Source organism: Macaca thibetana, chromosome 5, assembly GCF_024542745.1.
Source record: "Macaca thibetana thibetana isolate TM-01 chromosome 5, ASM2454274v1, whole genome shotgun sequence".
Taxonomy (NCBI): Eukaryota; Metazoa; Chordata; class Mammalia; order Primates; family Cercopithecidae; genus Macaca; species Macaca thibetana.
In genome coordinates, this window is record NC_065582.1 from 43,915,354 (window position 1) to 43,942,979 (window position 27,626).

The 27,626-nt window shown below is 41.3% G+C and overlaps 1 protein-coding gene across 5 annotated transcripts in view; it reads left to right on the forward strand.

Moving 5' to 3' along the window:
- ZNF827 (zinc finger protein 827) overlaps positions 1 to 27,626 on the forward strand; it is a 174,712-nt gene that overhangs the window by 30,866 nt on the left and 116,220 nt on the right. For all 5 annotated transcript variants that reach the window (XM_050791755.1, XM_050791756.1, XM_050791757.1 and 2 more), the window contains exons 2-4: positions 4,945 to 5,994; positions 15,745 to 15,917; positions 21,877 to 22,357. In XM_050791755.1, the coding sequence (XP_050647712.1) occupies positions 4,945 to 5,994; positions 15,745 to 15,917; positions 21,877 to 22,357 (1,704 nt within the window). The remainder of the gene's footprint in view (positions 1 to 4,944; positions 5,995 to 15,744; positions 15,918 to 21,876; positions 22,358 to 27,626) is intronic.

Here is a 27,626-nt window from a genome sequence, read left to right on the forward strand (position 1 = left end):
TAATTCTTTGTGTTTCTGATTTAAAGGGAAAACACACACAAAAACAGACTGTTGTGTAAAATTGACAAGAATGAGTGTGAACCTGACAGTCAGAGACAGAGGTTGTTGTAAAATTAGCAATGGAAATAGCTTTCTTCTCTGGAGGTTAAAAATAATGTATTTACAAGGAAGTTATTTACATTGGCCATTTAGAGGCTTCCCGGGGAAGCCTTGGTTAAGAAAGCTGTGAAATCCACGGTCAGTGTACCGCAGGAAGCACTTCCAGGACCCTGGCTTGTGTGGTACTGTTCTGTGATTCCATGTAAAGAGTCCGTGCTGGTTGGCAGACTGGAAAATGGAGGTGTCTTGCTGCCTGAGACTTCTCAGATTGTGAAAGAGAGACAGAAAAGTCAAGGTTTGCATGTTCTGAAGTTTGTTGTGTGAAGCAAATTCATCCTCTAGATTTCAGGAATGCTTTGTTTTGAGCTCCACAATGGGAGAACTTTTTCTCAGGATGTAGTGTGAAAGGAAATTCCAGGCTAGGAAAGGTGCAGGTTGTCCTACAGACTCTGCAGGAGAGCTCACTATAGCTGGACCACTGCAGCCTTCAAGAACTCCTTGATGAGATTGGACATGAAAATAGAGGAGCCCAGCAGGCAAAAAAAAAAAAAAAAAAAAAAAAAGTGGGAGAAAATCCTTGCTGTTTTGTGAACACAGACATATATTTGTTTGAGCTTCTTATGATTTTTCCCCACCCTCTGCACATCCTCATTTTCTTGCATTCATTTCTCCCAAATCTCCCCCCACCATTTATTTGACCTCAGGTATTGCCAGAATAATTTCAGGTATGTTTCTGCTCAAGTTTCTGCTCTTTCTTTTTCTATGCCATGCATTAAAATTATATGGTAGCTTATTTCTTGAATAACCTCAATTTCAGTAGCAGCATCTTCAATAAAGTGATTAATAGAGTATTATGAATTTAAGAAATACTCTTTATGCATCCAAGTTTTCTTGCAGTCCAGAGGTGTGTGTATCTCAGTGAACAAGTCTGCAAACAATAGAGGGATGGATGGTTGAGAAATTATCTAGGCATTTGAGGAGCCATAAACAGTTCTGTTTAAGAAATACTTTATTTAGGCTGGGCGTGGTGGCTCACGCCTGTAATCCCAGCACTTTGGGAGGCCAGGGTGGGCAGATCACGAGGTCAGGAGATCGAGACCATCCTGGCTAACACGGTGAAACCTCATCTCTACTAAAAATACACACACACACAAAAATTAGCCAGATGTGGTGGCGGGCGCCTGTAGTCCCAGCTACTGAGGAGGCTGAGGCAGAATGGTGTGGACCCAGGAGGCGGAGCTTGCAGTGAGCCGAGATCGTCCCACTGCACTCCAACCTGGGCAACAGAGTGAGACACTGTCTCAAAAAAAAAAAAAAAAAAAAAGAAATACTTTGTTTATTCACTTGTTTGTTTTGAGTTTGTGTTTTGTCAAGGTTAGGAAAGTTGCTTTAAATGTAAATATTAGCTGTTGTATCTTTCAAGAATGTTCGGACATCTTTATCACTGCTTGGTAGGATTAGAGCCTGAGTTGACTGTTTCTTTAGCCTTTGGCACACTTACCTCTTTGCACACTCACCTGTTTCAGCACGTTTGGAGGGGGAATATTCTTGCCCACTGAGGGTGTGGAGGGGGTTAGGAAATTAAGCTTTGCTTTTGGAACTTTGCCAGCAGATGTGCTAAATTCTTTAGGCATTTGAATCTCCTTTTGACCAACTGCAACAAAGAGGAGGCAGAATGGGAATGAAGAGATTAGAGTACAGGAATAATGAGTACTCACCTCTTAATGATTTATCTGAAGATAAAGAGTGAATACTGTCCTTATCTAAGAGAATCCCTTGCTGATTTCTGATTCAAGAGGCTGGCAGGAAGGACGGGGAATGGAAAGGGGGTGAGCAGCTGCTCAGAGCTCTCTAGAAGTCATCATTCAGAGGTTCTGTCTGCAGATTGTGCAGTGGAGCCTTGCAGAGAAGCACTGGGCCAGCTGAGAGATTTGGGGTTCTTGGTTTCTGCATTAGCTCTATGTGGTCATGTGCCTTTGATTCAGCCAGTAACCTTTACTTAATGTATTTAATAGTCTGAGTAAAATGACAAGATTGGATGTGTGGTTGTAACTTCTTGTGGTTCTCAAAACCCAGATTTTATGTATGTTGTTAGGTGACCCTGCTGCATTAGTTTGGAACCATTCTTGATTACCTTGAGCTACTCTGGTATGACACACATATGACCTAAAAGTATTTAAATTTGAAAAATATATTTTCCCATTACTTCACTTAATGAGTGTACTTCATTTAATAGTAAAGATTAAAGATTCTTTGAGCAGATATTCAACAAATTCTTACTGTAGGGATTTTTAAACTTTTGACTTACTATTTATAGGATACTTCCTATGTGATTCTACTGAAGAATGAGATGTTTAATCTGAAATCAAGAAAGGTGGTTTGCCAAAGAAACATAAAATTAGCCCTATTGTTGAAATCGATGTTGACTGCTTGGTGTTTGGTAAAAAGCATCTCTCCAAGAAGCCACTGGAGAAATGATGAGTTTAGGGTTGCCGCCAATTTCAAGAAAGATGAAAAATGTTGAAATCAAGTGGGAAGAAGGAAATGTGGCAGATCGCAAAGAACCAGACTGTTTTTAACAGAGAAAATTCAATTTAATCTGCTTTTTTCCCAGCAAATTCCATTTGATATTTTACATTTTCTTGATAACTTAATAAAGAATCTCAGGAAGGAGTTGCAGAATTTTAGCTTCGTGAAAGAGAATTTGTCATTTGTGACATTTCTTCTCTAAATAGCATGGGAAGATCAATGTATTAGTGTATAGTTCATGCATTACTAGTTCTAGTTATTTCTATTTCAAACAGAAACAGCGTGTTATATGGCAAAACTTGGTGCAAGGAGGGATTTTGGCTCAATCCCGACACATACATTGAACTCTACTAGGGACCAGACATTGTGCTAGGCACAGTGTGGAATATGTAGATAATAAAATACAATTCCTGCTTTCTAGGAGCACCACTTTAGAAGGAAGCCAACCGTAGACAGATAATTTAGAGGAATATAAAATCAATATAAACAAAATATGAGAATGTTGGCTCTGCAATAAAAATATGTACCTAATTGGGTCACTTCTCACCCCTTGCAGTCCTGAGCTGAGCCTTCATAATCCCCACCTGGATTCTAGCCTCCTAGCTGGCCTCCTGCTGCTCATCCTTGTAGCTGGAGTCTGTTTTCCACACAGCAGCCAGAACAATGCTTTAACAACATAAGTCACGTCATAATACTCCCTTGCCACAAACCATCCAGTGGTCCCCAGTTTTGCCAAATTCGGAAGATGTATCTGCAGTTCACAACATCCTGTGGATCTGCGTGACTCCAATCCTGCACCACAGTGCGTGCGCACATGCACACACACACATGCATATGCAGTCATACACATGCTTACACACACTCACTCATGGTATTCTCTGACCTCCTGTGTCACTGCTCTGACCTCACTCACTGCACTCCATGCACACTGGCTTCAGTGCTGCTCCATGGACGTGCCAGCCATGTTCCCACAGCAGGGCCTTCACAGTGACTCTCCGTCTGCATGGCCAGTTTCTCACTTCCTCCAAGTCTTTACTCAGATGTCACCACTTCTGTGAAGCTCCACCTTGACGACCTATTTAAAATTGCAGCTCTCTTCCCACCCATTACTCCCCAACCTCCATGTCCTGCCCTATGTGGTTTTCCATGGACTTATCACCCTCTGGCATGCTATGTTATTTGCCCATTTATTAATTTTGTTTGACACTTGTCTTCCCCCACTGGAATGTAAGCTCCAAGAAGGCAAGATCTTAGTTTTGTTCATTCTGACTGAGAGTTCCAGGGAGAATTGTAAGGAAGAAACCTTTGAGCTGGGTGTCGAAGGGTAAGTAGAATTGGACAGTCAGCTTTTCTGGGGAAAGACATTTCAGATAGAAGGAATATCGTGAGAAAAGTGGCAGGGCTCGTGAATGCCCCTAGAATGGCAAGGAGCCTGCCTAACTGGTGCATGGGAGTGCTATGGGAGTGGTAGTGGTGGATCGATAAATAGAAAATAACAAAAAGAGACTCTTAGTGGAGGGAGAGAACACATTCCTAATCGCTGCCTGTAATAACATGGCAAGCATGATGATAACTGGAGTTGAGGACCCTAAAATAGGTAGCATGCATAACATGGGAGATACTGTCACAGTCAGAAGTCAGAAATGTGAGTAGTGTTTGCTAATGAAGTCTGATTTTATACAGTACTTGACTGTTTTCAAAACATGATCACACGCTTATTATGATTTAAGCTTCATAACAACTGATGGAGTGAGTTAAGCAGGTATGATTTACATTTTTGATAAGCTTTTTAAAAAATGAATTGCGTCTTACATTGGAGGAAGTGGATTCTCAAACCAGCTCAGTGACTCGCCTAGAGTCATGGAGTTGGAAAGTAGGGAAGCGCTTCCCACTGTCTGTGTCTCATGGTCTGTGTCCCACTATGCCAGGCTGCCTCTCTCATTCTGTCACAGTGCTAAACATACTGTGCTGGTTTTTCACAAGGATATAGGCTTCTTTCCATTCCCTCCATTCCCTGAAAACAGCAGTTTCTTCATCCAATTACCTCTTTACCATATCTATTTTTCTTTTTCCTTCTTTTCCATTTCAGCTTATCTGGACTCCTTGGGTACGTTTTTACCTTTGCCTGTTTGGCATTTTTTACTTTTTTCAGGCTTCTGCCAAGTCTGTCTGACATTCTGTTAAGGCTGTTGCCACCTTTCATTTGGTTCTTGGGTGGAAGGGAAGAGAAAGCATGTCATCAACTCCATTTGAATGTCTTGAGACTTACTTACTGTTCACTTTGGGAGTAAACCTGATCTTCTTAATTCTCCCCAGATGTTAGTAGGCAGGAAGAGGCGGAGGGAGAGCTCAGTGAAGGAGAACACTGGTATGGAAACTCTTCAGAGACTCCGTCAGAAGCATCCTTTGGGGAAGTCCAGGAGAACTATAAGTTGTCTCTGGAGGACCGGATCCAGGAGCAGTCCACGTCCCCCGACACCTCCTTGGGAAGCACCACTCCCAGCAGCCACACACTGGAGCTGGTGGCACTGGACGGTGAGGTCCTGCGAGACTCACTGCAGTGTCAAGATCACCTTTCCCCGGGAGTGTCGTCTTTGTGTGACGATGACCCAGGCTCCAACAAGCCCCTGAGCAGCAACTTGAGGCGGCTGCTGGAGGCTGGTTCCCTCAAACTCGATGCTGCAGCCACGGCCAATGGCAGAGTGGAGTCCCCCGTGAACGTTGGCTCGAACCTCTCCTTTTCCCCACCTTCCCACCACGCCCAGCAGCTCAGTGTTCTGGCCAGGAAGTTGGCCGAGAAGCAGGAACAGAATGACCAATACACTCCAAGTAACCGTTTTATATGGAATCAAGGTAAGTGGTTGCCAAACTCAACCACCACCTGCAGCTTGTCTCCGGATTCAGCCATCCTAAAACTGAAAGCTGCAGCCAATGCCGTTCTGCAGGACAAATCTCTCACCAGGACTGAGGAGACCATGCGATTTGAGTCCTTTTCCTCCCCTTTTAGCTCCCAGTCTGCCAGTTCTACCTTGGCTGCTTTGTCCAAGAAGGTCAGTGAGAGAAGTTTGACTCCCGGTCAGGAGCACCCTCCACCGGCCAGCTCCTTCCTTTCCCTGGCTTCTATGACTTCCTCAGCGGCCCTTCTGAAGGAGGTGGCAGCAAGGGCTGCGGGCAGTCTTCTGGCTGAGAAGTCATCGCTGCTGCCTGAGGACCCTCTACCGCCCCCGCCTTCAGAGAAGAAACCAGAAAAAGTCAGTCCGCCACCTCCACCACCACCTCCACCACCTCCACCACCACCACCACAATCCCTGGAATTATTATTACTCCCAGTTCCTAAGGGAAGAGTTTCTAAACCCTCCAATTCAGGTATGGCATCTTTTCTTTCAATCATCGTGTAAGTCCTCCAGACTATAAACCATGGTGTCTTATTCGTTGCCTTTTTCTGTTGGGTTCCCCATCTGATCTGAGGCAGGAATAGAAAGCAAGAGCACAACAAAAATACTTTAAGTAAGCAGCATAGTAGTCTTTCATGTACGTATTACACAAAGACTTCACAAATAGCTTCACTTTTGAAAGGTAATGAATAATCTTAGAGACACGCAGCATTCCCTCCCTTTCATACAAATGATTTTTTTTTCTTAGTAAGTTCAGACTAGGTCCATACAAGATATATTTAATGGGAGAAGATCAAAGCATCTTTGTCATGGAGTGCATGGCATCACTGAACATAGGGGAAAAAAACCCACTGCTTTTGAAATAGTGGACAAGGGAGAGCCCACACTCCTGCTGCCTCCATCACAAATGGACTTTTGTACAATCAGGAACTACTCTGCCCTAATTTATCACAGCATATACTTTTATGTTAGCATTTTTATTACTTTTTGTGGAATTTAAGCCCTTTTCACGTATCCTATTCTTCTAAAATTTCTTGTCCTATAAGAACTCTAAAAAAGATTGTCAATCAAACATAATCAACACATTTCCTGTGAATGCTTTATTTAATTCAAAGCCAATCCAATTTTGAAGGAATATGCATGTGGAAAATTTGAATCCTAAGGTTTTTCTAGTGGAGGCAGTCTTTCCAAAGGAGAAATCGCTGTCATATAGGACCTTAGCATTCACAATTATTCATCTTTTTAGGGAGAAATTTAGTCACTTGAATTCTCACAGTGGAAACACCATTTCTTGTTCTGGTTTGCTTTAAAATTGTGTGCATGATAAATACACGCTCCTTGGGGATGCATGTTGGGGTTTCAGATGTCTCTTAAGGATATCCTGCCAGACTGGAGCAGGAAGTAGGCTATGTGCATCCTCATCGGTACAAACATTGCCATTGTGTGTATCTAGCCAACTTTTGATTATTTTCAACAACAGTGATGAAGAGGGTTTGGAATGGCAAATAATTGACTGAATGATCACAGTTAACGTCAATTTGATGCATTTATGACAACTTTCCATTTAAATGGCTGAGTGAGCTATATGCGCTAATTACAGTTACTTCAAAACTTGAGTCAACAGCAGAAGACAATGAGGAAAATGGGTATCTGGGACTTTTATGACTCTCAGTGATTCAAACTGTTCACTCCAGAGTTTCTGAAATGTCAATAAAATCCTAGGATTGTCTATCAGTTCTAAGTTCTGTTTCTCCTCTCTTCTCACCTGCCATCTGGTGAAATAAGGAGAGAAATGGGCAAAATTAGGAAACAAGGAGAAGAGCAAAGGAGGCTGGGGTAATTTTACATTGGAAAAAATCACTCTTGACTTATAGAAATTTCATTTAGGGATAGCGGTAGAAAGAGAGGTATGGCTATATATAAAAAAATTTTAGGCCAGGTGCAGTGGCTCATGCCTGTAATCCCAGCACTTTGAGGGGCCAAGGCAGGTGGGTCACCTGAGGTCAGGGGATCGAGACTAGCCTGACGAATATGATGAAACCCCGTCTCTACTAAAAATACAAAAATTAGCCGGGCATGGTGGTGTGCACCTGTAATCCCAGCTACTCGGGAGGCTGAAGCAGGAGAGTTGCTTGAATCTGGGAGGCAGAAGTTGCAGTGAGCAGAGATCCTGCCACTGCACTCCAGCGTGGATGAGACTCTGTCTCAAAAAAATAAAAATTTAAAAATGAAAATAGTAATTATATATATATTCTGCATATCTAGTTATTGAATAAATGTGTGAATGGTGTTTCTAGTAGACATTCAAGTGGACATTTGTTACTTGGAAAAGCTTATACAGAATTAATAATAAACTTTAGTTGATTGAAGACTTGGAAAGAAATGACTGATAAAACCATGTTTCCTGAAATCCGAACTGTAGTAGCTTTGTCATATTAAAGTAGTCTCGGGTATAACCAGCAATAGTTGTGAATATAATTTTTTTCTCTCAAACAACTAGATACATGTAAAGATGAGAAAGAGGTCATGAGCTTCCAGTGAATGGTAGACTTTTTGTTTGTTTTGTTGTAGGAAATACGCCCCAGGGAAAAACTATGTTCCTTTTTTGTTTAAATGCACTTAATCTGTGCCAGCAACTCAGTGGGGTTCTCAGAATAATTGAATATAGGAGATCTATAAGAAATCGTTTCTTACTTTGCTTTTTACTAAATTTATTATATTGCTGAAACACTTAATATTTTAATCAGTGAATGTTCAGAATGTTCAAACTGAAAGAGGAGGGAAAGGAACTTCTCAGTTTTGGGTTATAGAACCCTGCGCTGATTGACTTGTACGTGAGGCCTCCCCACCCCAACTCCCCCATTTCAACATGCTTCTGTTCACAGTCTAAGACTTGAAGAAGCAGCTTCATTGGCAGAGTAATTTTATTTAAAAAATCTTTCATTTTGTAAAACTCATGCATGAGGAAACATCACTGCCAAGAAATTGAGGGTCCTTGAAATTGTTACCCAAAAAATATTGCATATGTCCACGTGGACACATCCTGCGTTCAAGTTCTGTTTGTTATTGCATGGATTGGAAACAGAAGAGGGGACGCCCTCACTCTTTTCAGTTAAAGTGAATGTCATCACTTCCCAGCAGCCTAGCTAGATTATGGGTTAATAAGGAGTTCATAGATTATCTAATTTTGTTATTTGTCTTTGTATCATGGGTACACGATTTGGTGTTACTGGGGATCCCTGATTTTGGCATCTGAGGAGTGGAAGGAAAGGTGGGTCATCTCCATCTGTCCCCTCCACCCTCCCCAACTCCCTTTTCTTCTCTCTCCCTCCCTCCCCCACCTTCCACACATTGTACTGTTGGTTTGGGGGCCACCTGGGGCTGGATTGGGATGTACCTTCAGTTTACCTAAGAAGCATTATGGAAATGTGGTGAGAGCCATCACCCCTGTTTCAGAACATTTGTCATTATTATTCTTTCCTCTTCCTTAGAAGGAAATCTTAGTTTAATTCAAAATACATAGGTGCAATGGCCTCTCACAGCAGGGAAAAGAGTTTCTGTTGCCTAATGAGTAAAGTAAACAAATAATAACCACCCCCAAGAACAACAACAAAAAGCCACAAAAATAAACTACACACCATCCTGATTTCAGGCAGGGCTTTCATTTTTAAAAAGCGATTTCTCAAAATGTGCAAAAAAAGAAAAGGCATATAAAGTTGATTCTTAAGTTACAAAGAGATATGTTCTAGAAAAGCTGATTCTGCCTTGAGTAATTTAGACACCAGCATTTCTTTGACCTTCTTTAGGTCAAGGGAAGTCCAAACCGTGAACAAAAAAAATCGTCTTTTAGGTTTGGCCTTATTCTTCTTTTTTGAACAGGATTCAGTGGTTGCCAGGTCATGGTGTATTTAATTCCTTCAAGAGTCCACCACTCGATAGCCTTTCCGCCCTGCAAGAGAGACGTGACACTTGAGGGGGAGGTTTCTTTCATGTGACCCTACGCCCCCAGCACATGCTACACAGCTCCTCTGAAAGGGGACACGATAGAGGGAAGATTATGTCCATTTGCTATAAAGATAAATGTCACACATTGACTGAATTCTCTTTGAAGCTACTGTTCTGTTGCAGCTAAGAATAAAATAAATGGTTTTTATTTTAAAGACAAAGTTTCTTGTAGAAGGCCAACAAGATTCCCAGGATGCCATACTCCTGGTTAAAAGAAATAACAGGGAGGGTTTCAGAGAGAGGGTCTCCAAAACATCTTATTGTACTGAATAAAATGTAAATATTCTTAGAAGCAAACCTGGTCTCACATAGCTGAGAACTAAGAATATTTCCTGTGGGTCAATACATAGCGGGTTTCTGGCTGCTGTTTTCTTTAATATTTATGTGATGTTATTAAAATTATTGCAAAAGCATACAAAGTCCAGAGAGGGAGATCACCTCTCCTGATACTCCCATTAGGCCCATGGTTATTATAGTAAATCTTTTGTTTGTGAGTCTCGCTCTATAGCCCAGGCTAGAGTGCGGTGGTGCAATCTCGGCTCACTGCAGCCTCTGCCTCCCGGGTTCAAGCAATTCTTGTGCCTCAGCCTCCTGAGAAGCTGGGACTACAGGCATGCACCCCCACACCCGACTAATTTTTGTAATTTTAGTAGAGATGGGGTTTCGCCATGTTGGTCAGACTGGTGTCGAACTTCTGGCCTCAAGTGATCCACCCTCCTCAGGCCCCCAAAGTGCTGGGATTACAGGCATGAACCACAGGGCCCGGCCATAAGTCTCAATCAGCCTTAATCTGAGAATGATCCCATACGTGAACCTGTTTAGAAAATTCACTTTTTAACAAAGATTTTTAGAACTGTCCGTCGTTCATCTCAATTATATTTTTGCAGTGATTTAAACTTAGTATGGCTCTAGATATCAGACTTCTCTGAATATTTACTAGTTAAAATAGGCATTAATAAAGTCTGCATCCATAATAACAGATAAACCCAGGGACATCCATTGCTAATCTAGGTTGTTTTTGTTGCCATGAAATAGCATTTGAGACACATGACAAAGCAATTCTGTTAAAAGATTTAAAATCCACGTGTATTGTTAGGAAGGAAGATGGGTCGTCATCCTACACAGATGTGCACCGGTAGTGTTAGTAGGTCCAGAATGAAGACCATGATAATGCACAGATTATGCAGACCCAGGGTCACCAGGCATCTTGAACTCTTAAGTTTATGGTAAGGTCTATATGCAGAAACTATCCAATTGCAAGTTATGTTGACCTGCTGCAAATCACCACATAGGATTGAACAACAGGAAGTTTGATTTCAAAGCCTACAAAACAGTTACATTTGTTTTTAAAATACCTTTGTGTTAAAGCGGTTAAGCTACTACAACCCTCCATGATTTTAAAAAAAAAAAATTTTTTTTAGCCCAATGAAGTTTTGTTGTTGTTTTGGGGATTTATGCATAGGCAATAGGGTAGAGCAGCAAACCAGAAGTGAAGAGATGAGCTGTAATCTCAGTTCTGCCACTAACTAGTAGAGAGACTCACGGCATACCACCTCAGTTTAGTATCCTCATCTGTAAACAGAGCTGGATGATTGGCAAGATCCTTTCCTGTTTTAGAATTCCTTGCTTATACTTACTGCTCAGTGTTTTAAAACTCTGTTTATTAATTCAAAACAAACTTTTTTCCCCCTAATTTTTGAGTTTAATGTTGCTTCTTAAAATTCACTATCAAGCTTCCCACAAGATCATCTCTGCTTTGGGCAGATCTTGTTCATTATAAATAGTTCAACATATATCACTGTACTTTATTAATGATGTAGTCATACCATATGCATTTTTAATATAAGCTGCTCCAGGTTCATTTTTGGAAATAGCTGAGGTCTAAGTACATGAACATTTATCTGTTTATCCATCCATTCATTTAGAATGTGTATTGGGGCACTATGTGAAAGGCATACACACACTCTTGGCCTAACACAAGTTCCACTGGGACTTACTGGCAGCCTCCTGCATCTTTTCCTTCCATTTCTAGCCCTCATTTCACTTCTCTCTATTCCCTTAACCCAACCTTTTTCATTTAATCTCCTTATGGTCTAACACACACTTATTGAATTATATGTTGTACCTGGCATTGTTTGGGTGCTGGAGACACAAAGGTAAGGACTTCCAGGCCCTACTGCAGCCAATTCCTCCCTCCACTCTTCACTATCTTTTCCATGTCTTTTTTTTCCCTGCTGGGCTGGATTATCCATCAGTATTTTGTCTAGGCTGAGCCAGACCCTACCTGAGCCACACTATGGACTTCTGCTTATGGGTTTCATATTGGCTCCAGTGACAAACTACCATGTTGGGCCAAGCTCTGAACCGTGTATTTATTATGTGATGTTAGTTGTTTAGATTTACATCTGCTCTGATGGTGAGTTTTCAGCTTTGCAGGGCATGTTTAGAGTTTGTTTATTGTCACTACTCTTAATACAACAACTGCTACTACAAGTAGCTTCTATTTACTATGTGACAGGTGTCTTGTGCACATTCATTATTTCTTTTATTCCAATAATATTACTGCCTATGAAGAGAATAGTTATCTCCAGAGGAGCAGATCAGCAGCTATTCATCCCACTGGTTCTCTTAGCATTTGGTGGAATTTAGTGTTGTTCGCAGTGATAATAAGTAGCTAGTGATATACTTGGGAAAAGTTATTTATTAGGCAGTTGTAAACTAGGCAAAATTATGAACATTTCAATCCTGTTGCCTCAAAAGTGTATGGTTCATTCTGAGGAAGTGGTCATATTTCCTTAGGTTCTAACTTTAAGTGAAATTTACAGCTGTCAGTTCCCTGAAAATAGTTTGGCATACGAAATAGAATACAACCTTACTTCCTCCCTTCTTTAAAGTACTTAACAACATCATAAACACATGGAGAGCATCCTACTAAAATATGAAATTTCTTTCTTGAATAAATAAAAATGCAGATGTTATCAGGGGAGATTACTGGCCAAAGGTGAAAATCAATCATGGTACTTGGGTTTCTTTTATCATTTGGTTTCTGTCGTCTTCCTTTCCTGCTGTGATCAGTTAAAAATTTCAAAAATTATAGTAGTGTAGCTGTTTGACCGCATTTCTTGCAGTTAGTTTCTCTTCATTGTGTGTTAATTTTTTTCCTAGTCAGTTCAAGTGCACCCTAATTTGTTCCCAACTCGTGTATTTTGTTACTAATTAAAACTAAGGAAGCATAACTAAATGGATTTATATGAAATAGTAATATGCAGGGTTAAATGTAATGTACTCTGTAATACATTTGAAATAAAGAATTGTTGATTAAGGTGAAGACTGTGGGTCTCAGAAAGAATAGGAAATGCATTGGTCACATTAGGCAAGGCAAGATGTGAGGGGAAGCCGGCGGAGTTCATTTTTTCAGCTAATGCCCTTTTATTGCCTTGCTATGGTGTGCCATGAAATCTCAGGTCAGTGGAAGACATCTCAATTTTTCTCTCCTCTTCCAGACAGTTCTGTAAAATTAGGTAGTTTAGGAATTTGATAGTGGGACATACTTCTTGAAGATGGGGATCAATGACAGCCTGTTTGTTTATCTCTTTCCTATTATTTTGATGTTCTTACAACCCCAAATAGACATTGTTATGATTTTTTTCCCCGTAGTGTATGACAGTAATTTCACGTAGAGGCCTTATTCAGTCCTTTCTCTCCAGTCTGTTGTTCATCATGTAGTCTTCATGATCAAAATATCAGGGTGGAGGAAATGACAAGGAAGCATAGAAGACAAGAGACATAATTACAAATAGGACTCCAGATCGGCAGAGGCAATTCACGAAAACAGACAGCAGAAAAGCTACAGGGGGTTAATAAAAATGCTTGTTTATGTGTGTCTACAAGGTGTGCTCTTCCTAGAGTAAAAGGAAACCCTCATTTCCTCTTACTCCCCTAATTACAGAAGGAAATACATGTGGTGGAACACGTCACAAGTAGAATTTCCAGACTTGATTCTTTTTCCAAGTTGCATGGTTGAGCTAACCAATAGACCTGTATTAGTAAAACTGCATTTTTAGAATGCTGTAACTTTATTCCAGAACCTTCTGGTTCCATCCATTTGAAGTGTTCCTTTGTATGTAGAGACTCAGTTGACCCAATAAATACATGATGAAATTATTGTAAAGTATACTCTTGGGAATATTTTCTTTTAAAATTAGAAGGGTAACGTGTACGTTAAAAAATTCAAATAGTACAGAAGGATGTGAAATGAAAACACAAGTTTCCCTCATGATTCCTTCCTTTTAATCCACAATCCTTCAGTGATAACTGCTTAGTGTTTTCCTGGGTATGCTTCCAGAAAGTTTTCATGCAAGTAAAAAGATACCATTTTTTGTTTGTTCCATTTATTAATGCCATTCTTCCCATTCCCTCCCTTTATTTTTTCTCAAGTATTTTAAAGCAAATCCCAGACATCATGGTCAGCTTTCTTGTAAATACTTCCATGTATATATCTTCAACAGATAAGGACTTAAAAAAATAACCACAATTCCACTATCACATCTAACAGGAGTAACAATTGCTAAATGATATTTTGGAACACCCAAGCTATAATCAGTATTTCCTCAATTATCTGAGAAATGTCCTTTTACAGTTGTTTTATTTAAACAGAATCCAAATAAGCTTCACATCTTGCATTTTTTTGTATATATCTCTTAAGTCTTTATTTTTCCATAACCTCTTCTCTTTTAAAAATGCCATTTACATGTTGAAGAAACTGGGTCATTTGTCCTGAGGAATTCACACGTTATAGATTTGGCTGATTTCATCCCATTGGTGTGTTTAACACTTTTTTTAAAAAATCAATTGTATTTCCAATAAAGGGCTAGTTATATAGAGGATTGTTTAATTTTTTATAAGGACATTTCACAGATGACATCAGAAGGTACACGGTATCTGCCCCATTTTTAGTAATGTTAAGATTAATTAGTGGTTTTAGGTGTTGTCAACTTGATCCATCCTTTATAAAGTTCCCTGCTAATATTTCACCTAATGGTTTTAGCTGTGACTGATCCCCATTTTTTTAGAAAACAAAAATAGAATCACCCTGGATATATGGTTTTATATCTTGCTTTATCCACCAGTGCTAATATCTTGGACATGTTTTTATATCATCGTCTGTAGATCTAGCTCATTTTAAAAAGTGCTTTCTATATTTTATTGTGGGCACATATGCCAAGTCATTTAACTGGTTTTGAAATATTTCTGATTCCTTATGATTAAGAAAGAAATGTCTAAGCCCTTGATTCTGCTTATTTTTACTCCCTGTATCCTCAAATTGCAGAGGCTAGTGTGGCACTGAGCAATGTAAGTTGGTAGACCAGAAGTTTAGCAATAGTGTCACAACAGAGACCCTTCACTTTGAGAACGACCTAGCTTTATTTGGAGGAGGTAGTTGGTTTGTTTAATTTCTTGAAAGATTGGAGCATTTGCAGTGGCCCCATTGCAGCTCTTCCGAAAGTGGTCAGCAAAGCCCAGTCACCATGCAGAGGAAGGCAGCACATATTGTTAGTGGCTACCAAAGGGACAGAAATAAAAGGGTCAAAAACCCTGACCTTAAGACCCCCTGATGGCTACACTGGCAGCAGCATCTGCTCAAGCCACAACTAAACAAGTCAGCAGTAGGGATCCAAAAATTTGTCTCCATTGGAGTTCAGAGAGTGAGGTTTATGATAGCTGTTTGGTTTTCAGTGTGGAGCGGTGCATTATTCTCTGTCCCATGTGGTTTGTTTTTATTTCTCACTGTTTTCCAAGTTCAGGAATTCAGACATGGACTTGAGTCTGACAGTTTCCTTCAGGAAACAAAGCCCCTGCATTCAGGCTTCTCTGACTGTGGATGGTGCCCCTGGGCCCTGAGTTAGGACAAGCCGGGCGAAGCCCCTTTGCAGATGTCTTCCTTTGTGCTGGATGGCCTCTGGAAGTCAGACTTTCACAAGGCTGGATGATCAGATTTCGGAAAATGGAGCCCAGATGAAAGTAACTAGATGAATATGGGTTTCTACCTGAAGAAAAGCAGTACTAAAACTTTCTTATGGATAAAATCTCGGAATTGTCAAGAAAAAACCCCAAATCATTTTTAGTGCTTTTTATACGGCAGTGTATGTGAATTAATGCCAGATGCAATGTACCTTTTTGTTTTCCTTAATGTTCCTTTCTTTCTCCTTCTTCCAAGCCTCAGAAGAGGAAAGTGGAAAGCCTTTCCAGTGTCCAATATGTGGTTTGGTTATTAAAAGGAAGAGTTACTGGAAGCGGCACATGGTGATTCACACAGGTTTAAAAAGTCATCAGTGTCCGCTCTGTCCATTCCGGTGTGCTCGCAAGGACAATCTCAAATCCCACATGAAGGTAAGCCACCTACCGACGGCACCTCCTGGAGAGGCAGGCACAGCCAGGGCTCCTGTACATGGTCTGGTGCAAGCTGACCTCCCTCTTGGCCGAGGGAGGGCGCCTCACTGATGGAGCATGTGGATGACAGTACTCCGTGTAGCAAGGTAGAATTCAACAGAAAGGTGTTAATGTCCACTTTGCAGCCAAGAACTTAAAGGCAGAGAGAACCTTCAATATCCAGATAATGTACTTACTGGAGGGTGGTCCTCTCCTATAGGGGAGCAGCAGCCTGCCTGGCTTGTGTGCTGACGCATTTCTTGGGGCACCCAGAGGCAGGGTTGGGGAACAGCAAGAAGCAGGGAAAGCCAAGTTCAGGAAGAGCTGCTGGACTGAGCACCAAAGAGAGGGCTCTTGAACCTGCTCCCCTTCCTGGAGAGAGAGCCCTTGTCTGTTACTGCCTTACTCTCCAGCTTGCAAACTCAGAGGAACACGCAGAGACACTGTGTAGGAGGCATGAAGACATTGAAGGCACCTGGCCTTTAACTTTATTTAGCCCTGTGGGAGGCTTGGGGGCCCTTTCTAACAAGACTGTAGCTCTCCTTGAGGCTGTCATTGTTTGAGCTATCATAATTCCCAGGATTACATTTACCAAACATCCAAGGACATAATTTTCAATGTCCTATTAAAAACAACTGGGGAGCTCAAACCTACACTAAACATGTACAGAAGAGTTGACTAGAATCCATCCATGAGTCCCTCTTATGTGAGATGGGGGAAAACTTAGATGGAAATCTTTTTAGCTGACCCCATTAATGTGAAGGGTTTTGTCTCAGAATCAAGCAGGAAACTCATGGGATCAAAAGAGCATGGGCTTTTGAATTTGATAGACCTGAATTGAAATCTTATTATGCAACTTACTAGCTAAGTGGTCTTGAGCAAGTTAACCTTTAGACTCTGAATTTTCTCTTCTGTTAAATGGGAACGATAATGTTTGTCTGGAAGACTTGTCATTAGTATTTAAAGAGAGAATATTAGCCACATGTCTGACACAGGAATTTTCAAAGGAAGTTATTTAATTCTAATAACTATCATTGAGCATCTTAATAGCAATCATATCTTCACTGATAGTTGTGATATGATTTGACTGTTGACATTATTTATAAAGTGTTTCCTTTCCTACCATAAGAAGCATAATGTGTGGACATAATTAAGGTATTTGTTTATTTGGAAATCTTGCGATCTAATCCTTCTAAATAGATAAGTAATCACTCTTCAGAATTATAGCTCTAAAAAAGTGTGACCAGATAGAACCTCTACTGACTTTAGGAAATAGCTTGGAAGATTAAAAAAATTTAAATCCATGATGTAATTTGTTTTCTATCATTTGCCTTTGTCTCCTGGGAGTAGCATGCCCTTCATCTTCAGAATCCATTTAACCAGGAGTTCTGGTTGGCTGAATTTTACTCAGCCGACTTAGTTTTTACTTTAACCCTCCTCATCCTCTGTCACTTCTTCCCAAAGTAAAAACTTATATTTTAAACCTGCAAAGTTGAATTTCATTAGTAGGATGAGACTTCAAAAGAAATGCCTTTAAAATGAAAATTTGTTTTAGTTACTATTTCCTAAGCTGTGTTTAGAAATCAGGTCTGGCAAATTTAAAGCTTCAGCGGGCAGAAAACTTGCATCTAGCCTGACACCTTGTAAGCTTGGTTTCAGCTCGGGGTCACTTAAAACAACCTATTTATAAACCCATGGAAAAAAAGCAGGGTTTTCAATAGCAGGAACTACTGACCCTGAAACTACAGGGAGATAAGTTGGGTGCCTTGATGACACAGACGGCCGGCCATGGCAGTGTCACAGATGAGAGCTGCAAGGGCTTTGCGGGTCGTGGGGTCTTAGAATGCTTTCAGAACAAATCAATAACCAGTACGATAAAGCAGTTGTGTGAAATTACTACTTTATTCAAACTCATGGTGTCCTAACCTGTTGAGCTATGACTTGAGCTTTTGATACGGGAAGTGTGAGAAAAGCTCATGCAAGTTTAATTTTATCAAATGGTATATTCTTTCTTGTCCCTGCTTTCCATCTCACTTATTGGCTGTTCTTTTTTTAATCAAAGCATTCATGATTTTATTTGGTTAAACACACTTTAATTTTGCTACATTTTGCAAATCTAGTCTACCTGGAAATATAATGGTTGTAGCCTTATGGGTAGATATCCTCTGCTACATCCACCAGATACTACAAATGTGGATGGACAGACTTGTTTTTTTTTTTTTTTTTTGAGACGGAGTCTAGCTCTGTCACCCAGGCTGGAGTGCAATCGCGCCATCTTGGCTCACTGCAACCTCCATCTCCCGGCTCGAAGCGATTCTCCTGCCTCAGCCTCCTGAGTAGCTGGGACTACAGGCGTGCACCACCACGCCTGGCTGATTTTTGTATTTTTAGTGGAGACAAGGTTTCACCGTGTTAGCCACCCTGGTCTTGAACTCCTGACCTCAGGCAATTCACCCGCCTTGGCCTCCCGCAGTACTGGGATTATAGGCGTGAGCCACTGTCCCCAGCCGTGGACAGATTTTCTAAATGAATTCTGCCTAAGAAGTGGGGTCAGTATAGCCAGAGATTAAGATCTCAAACTGTATGGTCAGAGAAACCCTAGTTAGAATCTCAGTTCCACCTTAGGGGCTGTGAGACTTTGAAGGAATCATTTAACCTCTCCAAACCTCTGTTTCCACTAATGGAGATAATAATCCTACAGTCTGTCTCATGAGGTTGTTATAAGAGTTAAATGAGATAATGCACATAAAGCACTTAATACAGTGCCTAGCCTGGAGAAACAACATTCAGTAAAGGTAGCTAATACAGTAATCATCCGAAAACCATCTGAATATACATTAATGTTTGTTCGCATTTAGAAATAATCAATGAAATGGTATAAAAAATTACTCTAAAATAAATTTTACTCCGTTTCCCTTTTTCGTGATCTGTCTTTAGTGCTGAGAACTTAGAAAAACTGATAAACAAAGGAATATAAAATTGATCCTTAATCCCATCACCCAGAATGATAAATAACCATTATCACTTTGATGTATATTCTTTTATATTGGTATATCAATTTTTTTAAAGAAAAATGAGATTCTACTTTCTTTGTTCAACAAATATAGTACTTACTATATTTGTATTATAGTACTTACTCTATCCTATTATGTCCTAGTCACTGTACGTTCTTTTAGCCCACCTTTCCTTCATAATATATTGTGCAAATGTTTTTATGACCTGCTGTGGAAGGAGCTTATAAAGGCCTCCAGCTTCCTCAGGGTTATCTCAGATTTCCATTAAGTCCTTTAAAATTTTCCTGGATAAGTGAACATACAGGAATTCAACATGAATTCATAAACTAAAATTGAACAGAAAAGGTGAGGAGGACTGCTAAGACAAAGAACACTGGTGAAGTATTGACAGGAAACTGACCAAGAGTCAGGGTACTGAGTTCTAGTAGTCTCAAGTCTGCCATTTAAGGAGCTGTAACTTCTCATGAAGGCCCTCACCTGTCCCCCTGGTGGGGGATGCAGTAGAGGTTTCCCAAAATTTCCCCAAGCTCTGAAGTACCACAACCCAAGAATCCAACTGCTACCAAGAAATGGCCCCAGTGGTGAAGAGATGGCCCTAATGATGTAACAGCACCTGATATGGGTTGTTTATGTGAAATGACCAGGGGGTAGGTGAGCCCCTAAACATGGCCTAGAAAGAATGACGTGCTTTAGAGAAGCATCTCTTCATTTTAGTAGACTAAAAGGGTCTTTAAAGCAAATGTCAAGCTAAAGAGAATAAAAATTATGACAGAAAAGTGCTCAAATGTCAGGAGAGAAGGGGGAAAAAACTGCAGTCAGAGGATAGAGCTAATACTTCTCTCAAAGGCCAAATGTGATATATAGTCCCTTTGGGAAGGTGTAGCTCAAAAAAAACCTGTTAAGTGCAAAAGTCAACAAAATACCCACTGTTTTTCCTTTAAAGCTTCACTAATTTGTCCGTAACTAAATATAACAAGGCCAGGATCTCGTGGAAAAGAAGTCACATAAAATACATGCACACAGACTGTTTTTAATCCAGGGCTCCCTTTTGATTTTAGAACTTGGGCTCGCGCTCTGTCCTTTTCCTCCTTCCAGAAGCTGCTTCCGGAGCTTCTGTTCTTGGATTAGCTCCTCTCCTCTCCTGGGTCAGTAGATGTAAGGACACTTCTGAAATGGATCTGCCCCACTGCACTGCTCTCAGGGACGATGGAAGCTCTCTGCCTCGTGACCTTTACCACCTGGTTCTGGGGCATGCTTTTGGCAGCACCAGTCAGGGTCCTCTGGGACTGTTGGTTGGAGGAGATGGTGGGGATTCTGTGAGAAAGCAAATGAAATGATCAGCTCCCAGTGAAATCCCTTTGTTGTGAAAGAACAGAAAGGGGTGATGTTAACAGCTGGTGACAATCGGTGTGTTTCCCCACCCCCAGCACACCACCCCAGCAGAGGAAAAGCCTTTTCATGATCAGGACTTTGCCTAACTGGGTTTAAGTGTATATGGCTATTTCTGTTGAGAAACTCATGCTTTGGGGGACCCAGAATCTCTTCTGTTGTTTTTTTCAAAAAGCCACAGTGGGGTGCTGTAGCGACAGGATCTCACCATTAACTTTTAATTTCTTTGCTTTTGTTGGTCACTTAACATTATTTAAAAGTATGTTTTGGCTGATGAATAATGCTTTTGGATTGCATTCAGAATGCATAAACAGCTGTTGTAAAACTTGCTCTCTTGGAAAGGAAACCTACCCAGAGGGGCCAGGTGGCTCAACGGATTAACCCGTGAGCCTTTAACCTTGGTGAGACCTGGGTTCGAGTCCTACTTAGGTCACCCCTAAAAGAGGAGGTGTCAGTTTTGTTTTGCTTTTGGATTCCAATCACTTACTTGTTTGTTCGGATCACACAGCTCCCCAAATCATTTGGCCCACATCTACACAATTGGCAGTTTCTACTTAAGGGAGGGCCAGTCCTGAAATAGCAGAGTGTAGCAGGTCAGCACTAAAGTGCATTGGCAGAGATGAATGGGGAAGTTACAAGCTTATGAGCACCTGCCAGCTCAAAGCCTGGCTCAGGCCAATGCAATGATTTCCTCACTTTTTTAAGCACTAAATTTGGTAGTGACAGGAAGAAAAAAGTTTCTCCCAATTTTTACAGGTATCGTGTGCATGCAAGACTGGAACTGGATTTAAAAGTCTGCATTCTTTCATTGCAGACGTCAGAATCTGGAGCATGATATTATAGCCACGTTTAGAAAAATTGGTTTCCTCTTGCTCAGAATACTTGGTGAGGGTCAGACCTTGGTTTTTCTCCTACCTTGCTTTTTTCTTTTTTGTATGTAATTTCGCTCAATCCATTTATTCTGGGGCCTCAATTTCTCTGTCTTTGAAACGGGAATACCCTGGAGACATTATTTTCTACATTCTTAATTATCTAAGAGCAGCATTTTGAAAATTGAAATTATGTTTGCAAAACATAACTAATTCTCTGGGTAACAAAAAATTGGATACATGCAAAGTGTCATTATTGTGAGAGGAATTACTTGACAGGTTACCTCTTTTGACCCCCAACTAGTAATTATGTAAGTTTGGATTGTGCTGGGTTCATAATACTTTCTCCAAAGACATCAACTGAGATCAGATGACTAGAATATTGGGATGCTACCCAAAATAGCATCCATTGGCCGGCTGCATCCTCAGTTGTGAGTGTGGCCCTAATAATGGACTCTTAACCTATGGGGACCCACTTTATGTTTAGGGATTGGCCTCATTACCTGGAGTCCCGTAATGAAACGCTCTGCGGTACAAAGGCCAGCCCTTTGCCCGGTGAGGAAATGATTGATGAATGGTTTGGATCTACAGCAAGGCATTTTCCATAAATGCACGGTGGCTAGCTCATTCTTCTTGCTTCTCCGTCAGGTTCATCAGCACCAGGATCGGGGAGAGACCTTTCAGTGCCAGCTGTGCCCTTTTACTTCCTCACGCCACTTCAGCCTGAAACTCCACATGCGTTGCCATCAGCACTTCCTGAGGACAGAAGCCAAGGTGAAGGAGGAGATCCCAGACCCAGATGTCAAGGGATCTCCCCACCTCAGTGACAGTGCCTGCCTGGGGCAGCAAAGGGAAGGAGGAGGGACAGAGCTAGTGGGGACCATGATGACGTCTAACACTCCAGAGAGGACTAGCCAGGGAGGGGCTGGCGTCTCGCCTTTGCTGGTGAAGGAGGAACCCAAGGAAGATAACGGCCTGCCCACCTCCTTTACTTTGAATGCTGCCAACAGGCCCGCCAACCACACAAAGCTGAAAGACCCCTCCGAGTATGTGGCCAACAGTGCGTCAGCATTGTTCAGCCAGGACATCTCTGTTAAGATGGCGTCTGATTTTCTCATGAAGCTGTCAGGTACTTGAATAGGGTTGTATTCTCTCTCTCTCTCTCTCTCTCTGTCTCTCTCTCTGTCTACCAGTATTTTCATTTGTAAAATAAGCTGGTAGAACTAGATGATTTCAAGGTCCCTTTAAATTTGGATAGTCTGCACTTCCATACGTTTTCTCCTTGACTTTGTGTGTGTGTAATCCTTTGGAAGTAGTATTGCTTTGGCTTGGGTCTCAAAACAGTAGAGATTGTTGATTTGCTTCTGTTTTTTTCCCCTTGATGAGTTCTTACTGTAGGTGGGAAAGGTCACATGGTAAGCCAGGCTTGTGTCAGTTTCTTGTGTGACCTTGGGCCCTGTTTAACATGTCTCTTCTGCACTGGACTTGTATGGAATACCTCATTTTGCCATTATTCAAGTTCTTTACTGTCTTAATTTATAAGATTTTTAAAGGACACATATACAAAGACTACTTTTAGGAATTATAGACTTCTAAAATTTGAGCAAATGATAACTGTCTTTAAGAAGTTTTTCAGGTTTTTTTAAACGAGAAATTTTTTTATTATGGCAAACTATATTTAACATAAAATTTACCATTTTAACCATTTTAGGTGCGCAGTTCAGTGACATTAAGTACGTTCACATTGTTGTGCAAACCATTACCACCATCCATCTCCAGAACTTTTTCATTCTCTCCAACTGAAACTCATTAAACAACTCTCAGTTCACCTCTTCCCCCACAGGCCCTGGAGACCACAACTTTATGTCTTTGAATTTGACTACTCTAGGGACCTCATGTAAAGTGAAATTTAAAAACACATTTTTAAAAAAATTTCTTTTTTTAATAAAACTGTCCTGATCCATTTGGGAAAAAAAGATGGAATATAAATTATAAAGATGTATTCTTATTAGTTGACATTACTTTCTATCACCATCAAATTGTACATGATGTTTCCTTTTTTATCATTTTTTCCCCAACATATTTGATTTAAGTTGTGGTGTTGAACAGGGACATCAAGGTCTTAGGTCACTCTGTTTTTCCTGTCATTCTCTTTTGGAATGAGAAGGTATGTTGCAAGATTGTGTGGCTACTCATTATGCTTTTAAAAGTATGATTTTTAAGTTTTAAAGGAGATGTAGGGGGTGGGGGAAGGTCGGTGGAGAATTGGTTCTGTATTTCAGTGAAGATGGCAGTTCCCACCATGATTTCCAAATGCCATGTCAGCTCTTTGGAGATTGACAATACCCTTTTAAATGGAGAATAATTGGTCACTGCCTTCCTTTAAATGGACTGTGAGTTGCATTTCACTAAATGTCATTGCCAGGTGAATTAGAGGTTCAGCTCCACTCTGAAGTCCCTTTGCTCAGGGACTCTTCAGTTGGGTCTTCTGGAATGTCCCCCTCACCCCAGATCTTTGCTCCTCAGGAGTGGGAGACACTAGTTGGGACAAATGAGGAAAGGTAGGGGATGGAAAATGAGATGTCCCAGAAATGAACCAAGTAGGCAAAGAGCAGGGAATATAACAGTGAAGCACACCAGCTGGCAGTGAGCGTGAGGGGGCCCTGTGCTGGAATCGGCCAAGTTTCTGACTGTGGCTCTAAAGAACACTGGCTTCTCTGCTCCTCATCACCCCTCTCCCCCGACTTCTGCCTCTTCTATTCCAATTGAGGAGAAAATGTGATTTTTAGAGACTTTGAGTTTTACATTTAAAAATTTTTGAGCAGGTAGGAAAATGCATGTTTTCATGCATTCCTGTTTGCTGTTCTGATCCTTTAGGATTTCACCTCCAGGGGAACTCTAGTTTTTCCTTGATTGTCCTCCCTGCCACCGTGATAGCAAAGGGGGCTCCTTTTATGGGCCCTTATAGTGCAATCCCCAGGGAAGGAATGCAAATGACACATTCACATCACATAGCTTCGAAAGGGGGACGTTTCCTTACCTAACAGACAAGGGCAATCTGAGTAGGGGTGAATTACTCCGAGTAAGGTGTTACTCCCTTTACTCCATAACTCCAGGGATGTTTTAAAATCTAGAGGAAGGTGAGTGGGAACAGGGAAGGTTTGGTCTTTGGATAAAACCCTTGTGTATGATGCATGGCTCCTGCTGGGTTCAGCTCTGAGTGCCCACATTACACTGTAATTAGCTCCAGACCCAATCTCAGGGAGCATAAGATAAGGCTGCTTGGAGTCAGCACTGCAAGCAGCAGAGACACAAGGGGAGAAGCCAATTGATAGGTTAGGGGGAAGAATTGCTCATCAAAGCCTTGTATTGTGATCTGTGTTTTCAGTTAGCTATTGATGGGGAGTTGCTTATGGTTTGGCAGTCAGAATATTTACTGATTGATCAATTGGCGTAAGAAAACAGATAACAAATGCACACACTATTTATGCAAAAGACCCATGCGGCTATTTTATGGTGGCTTACTGGAGGTCCTGAAACCTGACTTGTATGCACTGTTACCTAGCAACCTGTTATAAAGTCACTGGGGAGTGAGATGCATCCTTAATTTTTTTGTGTGTGCATATTTGGATGTAAATGTAAACTTGGTGACAATGCAGCTCAGGAGAGGAGAAGATGTGTTAAAAGGAAAGGAATACATTTTCTGGAGCGATTTTTTTTTTTTTTTTTTTAATTTTACTTACCCTCTGGTTGGTCCGGCCATGCATTTGATAGCTGCTCTCACTGTGGTGCCCTACCTGGCTGCATCTGTGGTTATGATTTAGGGACAAAAAGGCCAAATCCCAGGGAGCTGCGGCTCAGTTTCTAGCTCTTCCCGTCATCAAATGTAGTGAAGTAGTGGCTAGTTTGGGGCCTTGTCCCTTGGCATTATAACGGCGCCATTGTTCTTGCACTGAATTTTTTCGCTGGGCTCTGTCCGTGCACCTGCTGGTACTGTAGGGTGCAGCTGTTTGTGGGCACTGAGTCTGTGAATCTTTGTGCCAGCCAGATCACTGTCTGCAAAACTGGAGCACAGTGACAAATTCAAGCGTGTAGACACCTACTTGTTTCCAAAAGAGAGAAAACACTTGATGCTTTCTTGCCTGGTTATTAAGGGGAGTCTTTCTTGCTCCTTCAACTAAAACTAAGCAGAAAGATGATTGAATGGAACCCAGTGGGATTCAAAGTCAGTAGATAGAATACTGTTTTAAATGGGCTCTCAATGCCCCCCACCCCTACTCCTGTTAGAGGTTTCTTAACGTGTATGATTGTGAAATAAAATCCCTTCTCCAGACTATCAGCCATTCTTCTGACTGAGCCCCCACTTAACACTGCTTGTATGGGCAGCTTTCTGGGCTGACAGAAAAATGAATTTTGTAGATTTCACCCACAGCTTAGACTGAGGCAGACCTGAGAGGGCTCCAGGCCTGTATGTTCCAGCAGCTCTTTCCTGGAAGCCAGAAGGCATATACAAATCATTGCATGTCAGAGCAGGTGAGCCAGTGGTCACGTGGCTAGGGTGTTCAGGGAATAGGTGCTCACCCGACTGTGGAGAGCTAAGTTCCTGCTGATTCTGTGCCTTGTCGCCCATAGCCAGCAGCAGTTCTTAACCTCGGCTGCACATTAGCCTTGGCTGGGGAGTTTTTCACAAAATGCCAGGGCCCAGAAATTATGATTCACTGGGATAGGCCCTAGACATTGGTATTTTCTTTAATATCTTCAAATGATTTTAATGTACAGAATGATTTTAGCGTGCAGCCAGGGCTAAGGACCACTGATGTGGAATATAAACTTGGTACCTGGTACAGTACTTTTTGGTACAGCTATGGTTTTCATCAGTGCAGTTTTGTTCTCGTGGTCTCCACCCTAGACCATGAAACGGGGCATGGTGGTATGAGATAGGCCTGTGGCGCTCACTGTTGGTCAAGGTTGACATGAAAGAAAGGGCTGGATGGGTCGTGTTCATGGAGCCCCCAGGTGTTTCCTTGGGGGGCCTCCTGACAGGGGAGTTTCTCCAGCTAAAAAGTCTCAAGATTCAGTGCAGAGCACTGAACGATGGGAGGGTCATCGTTATTAGAAGACTGATTAAAAGTTGCCTGCAACAACAGCCTTACATCATTTCTTTTTCTGAAAACTACACTTTTCAAGATATAAAATTTAATTCTAAGTCTCCAAATTATAACCAAGCAGTTGACAGAAACTTGGCACTTCACTTGTTGGCTGGGAATATCTTTTTGTCCCTGGTTTTCCAAAATAAAAGATATGTCATTTCAACTATTTTTAATTTGGAAGCCAGCAAAAATTGTTGTGCTGTCTCCCACATTATATTAATTTCGTAAAATTGAGACCAAAATAATTTTAACTAGGAGAGATGGACTTCTTTAAAGCAGCAACTTACTTTTAGCCTCACAGAGACAGTTTATGAACAAATGGATATAAGCTAAACTGTTTCTGAGTTATTAGTAGCTCATCCATTAAACAGCAAAGGTGTTCACATATAAATGTAGGGTGTAGGCTAATGTGTTTGTGTCATATACTGTAGTCTTCCATCGGCCTTTGTTCTACAGCTTCCATCGATTTCACACGATTTTAAGCCTCTGTAGTTACAATACAGTTTTTGTATAAATGGTAGCTCCCAATCTTGCTTTACCTTTGTTTGTGCTGCTGGAGAAGGAGGGATGGGAGATGCCCATTGAACCCAGTCATCCTCATTGCCCAGTGGCTCTGATTGCCTTTCTGTAAAGGCAGTCATCTCAACAAATGAGCCTTCTTCCAAGTAAATGCCATCCTTGTGTTATTCACACCCTACGATGGCCGTGCCAACAGCCAGGGGGCTCTCCCACTCCCCACGCCTGGGCATGCCTTCTCCAGTCAGGTGATTTTTGACAGTCTCCCTTTGCATTTTTAGTTGGGCCCTTCCTTTTAACCCTGCCTTGCTTTTCTGGTGATGGCCCCTCACTGATCCTGTGACAAAAATTCCTCATGTGAGCAGTGCATTCAGGGGCCTTATATGTGTAAGCAGCTTGAATGCCCTTTTGAAATTCTCAACTTTATTGAACTTGGTGATTCATATGAGAGGAAAAGTGTGACTCTTTCTTATTTTTCAGTGACTTGCCAGTCATGAGACAAGCACTGACCTGAGTTAAAGAAAGGGGCAGGTGGGATTATAAGTAAGTGGGACCTGGAGGATTATAAGTAAGTGGGGCCTGGAGTATTATAAGTAGGGCCTGGAAGATTATGAGTAAGTGGGGCCTGGATTGCTTACACACATAGGTGTTGAAACTTGCATGGACAGACTTCTTATGCTAGTTACTCATTGCTTATTATTTTTACTTTATTTAATACTTGCTCACTCCTTT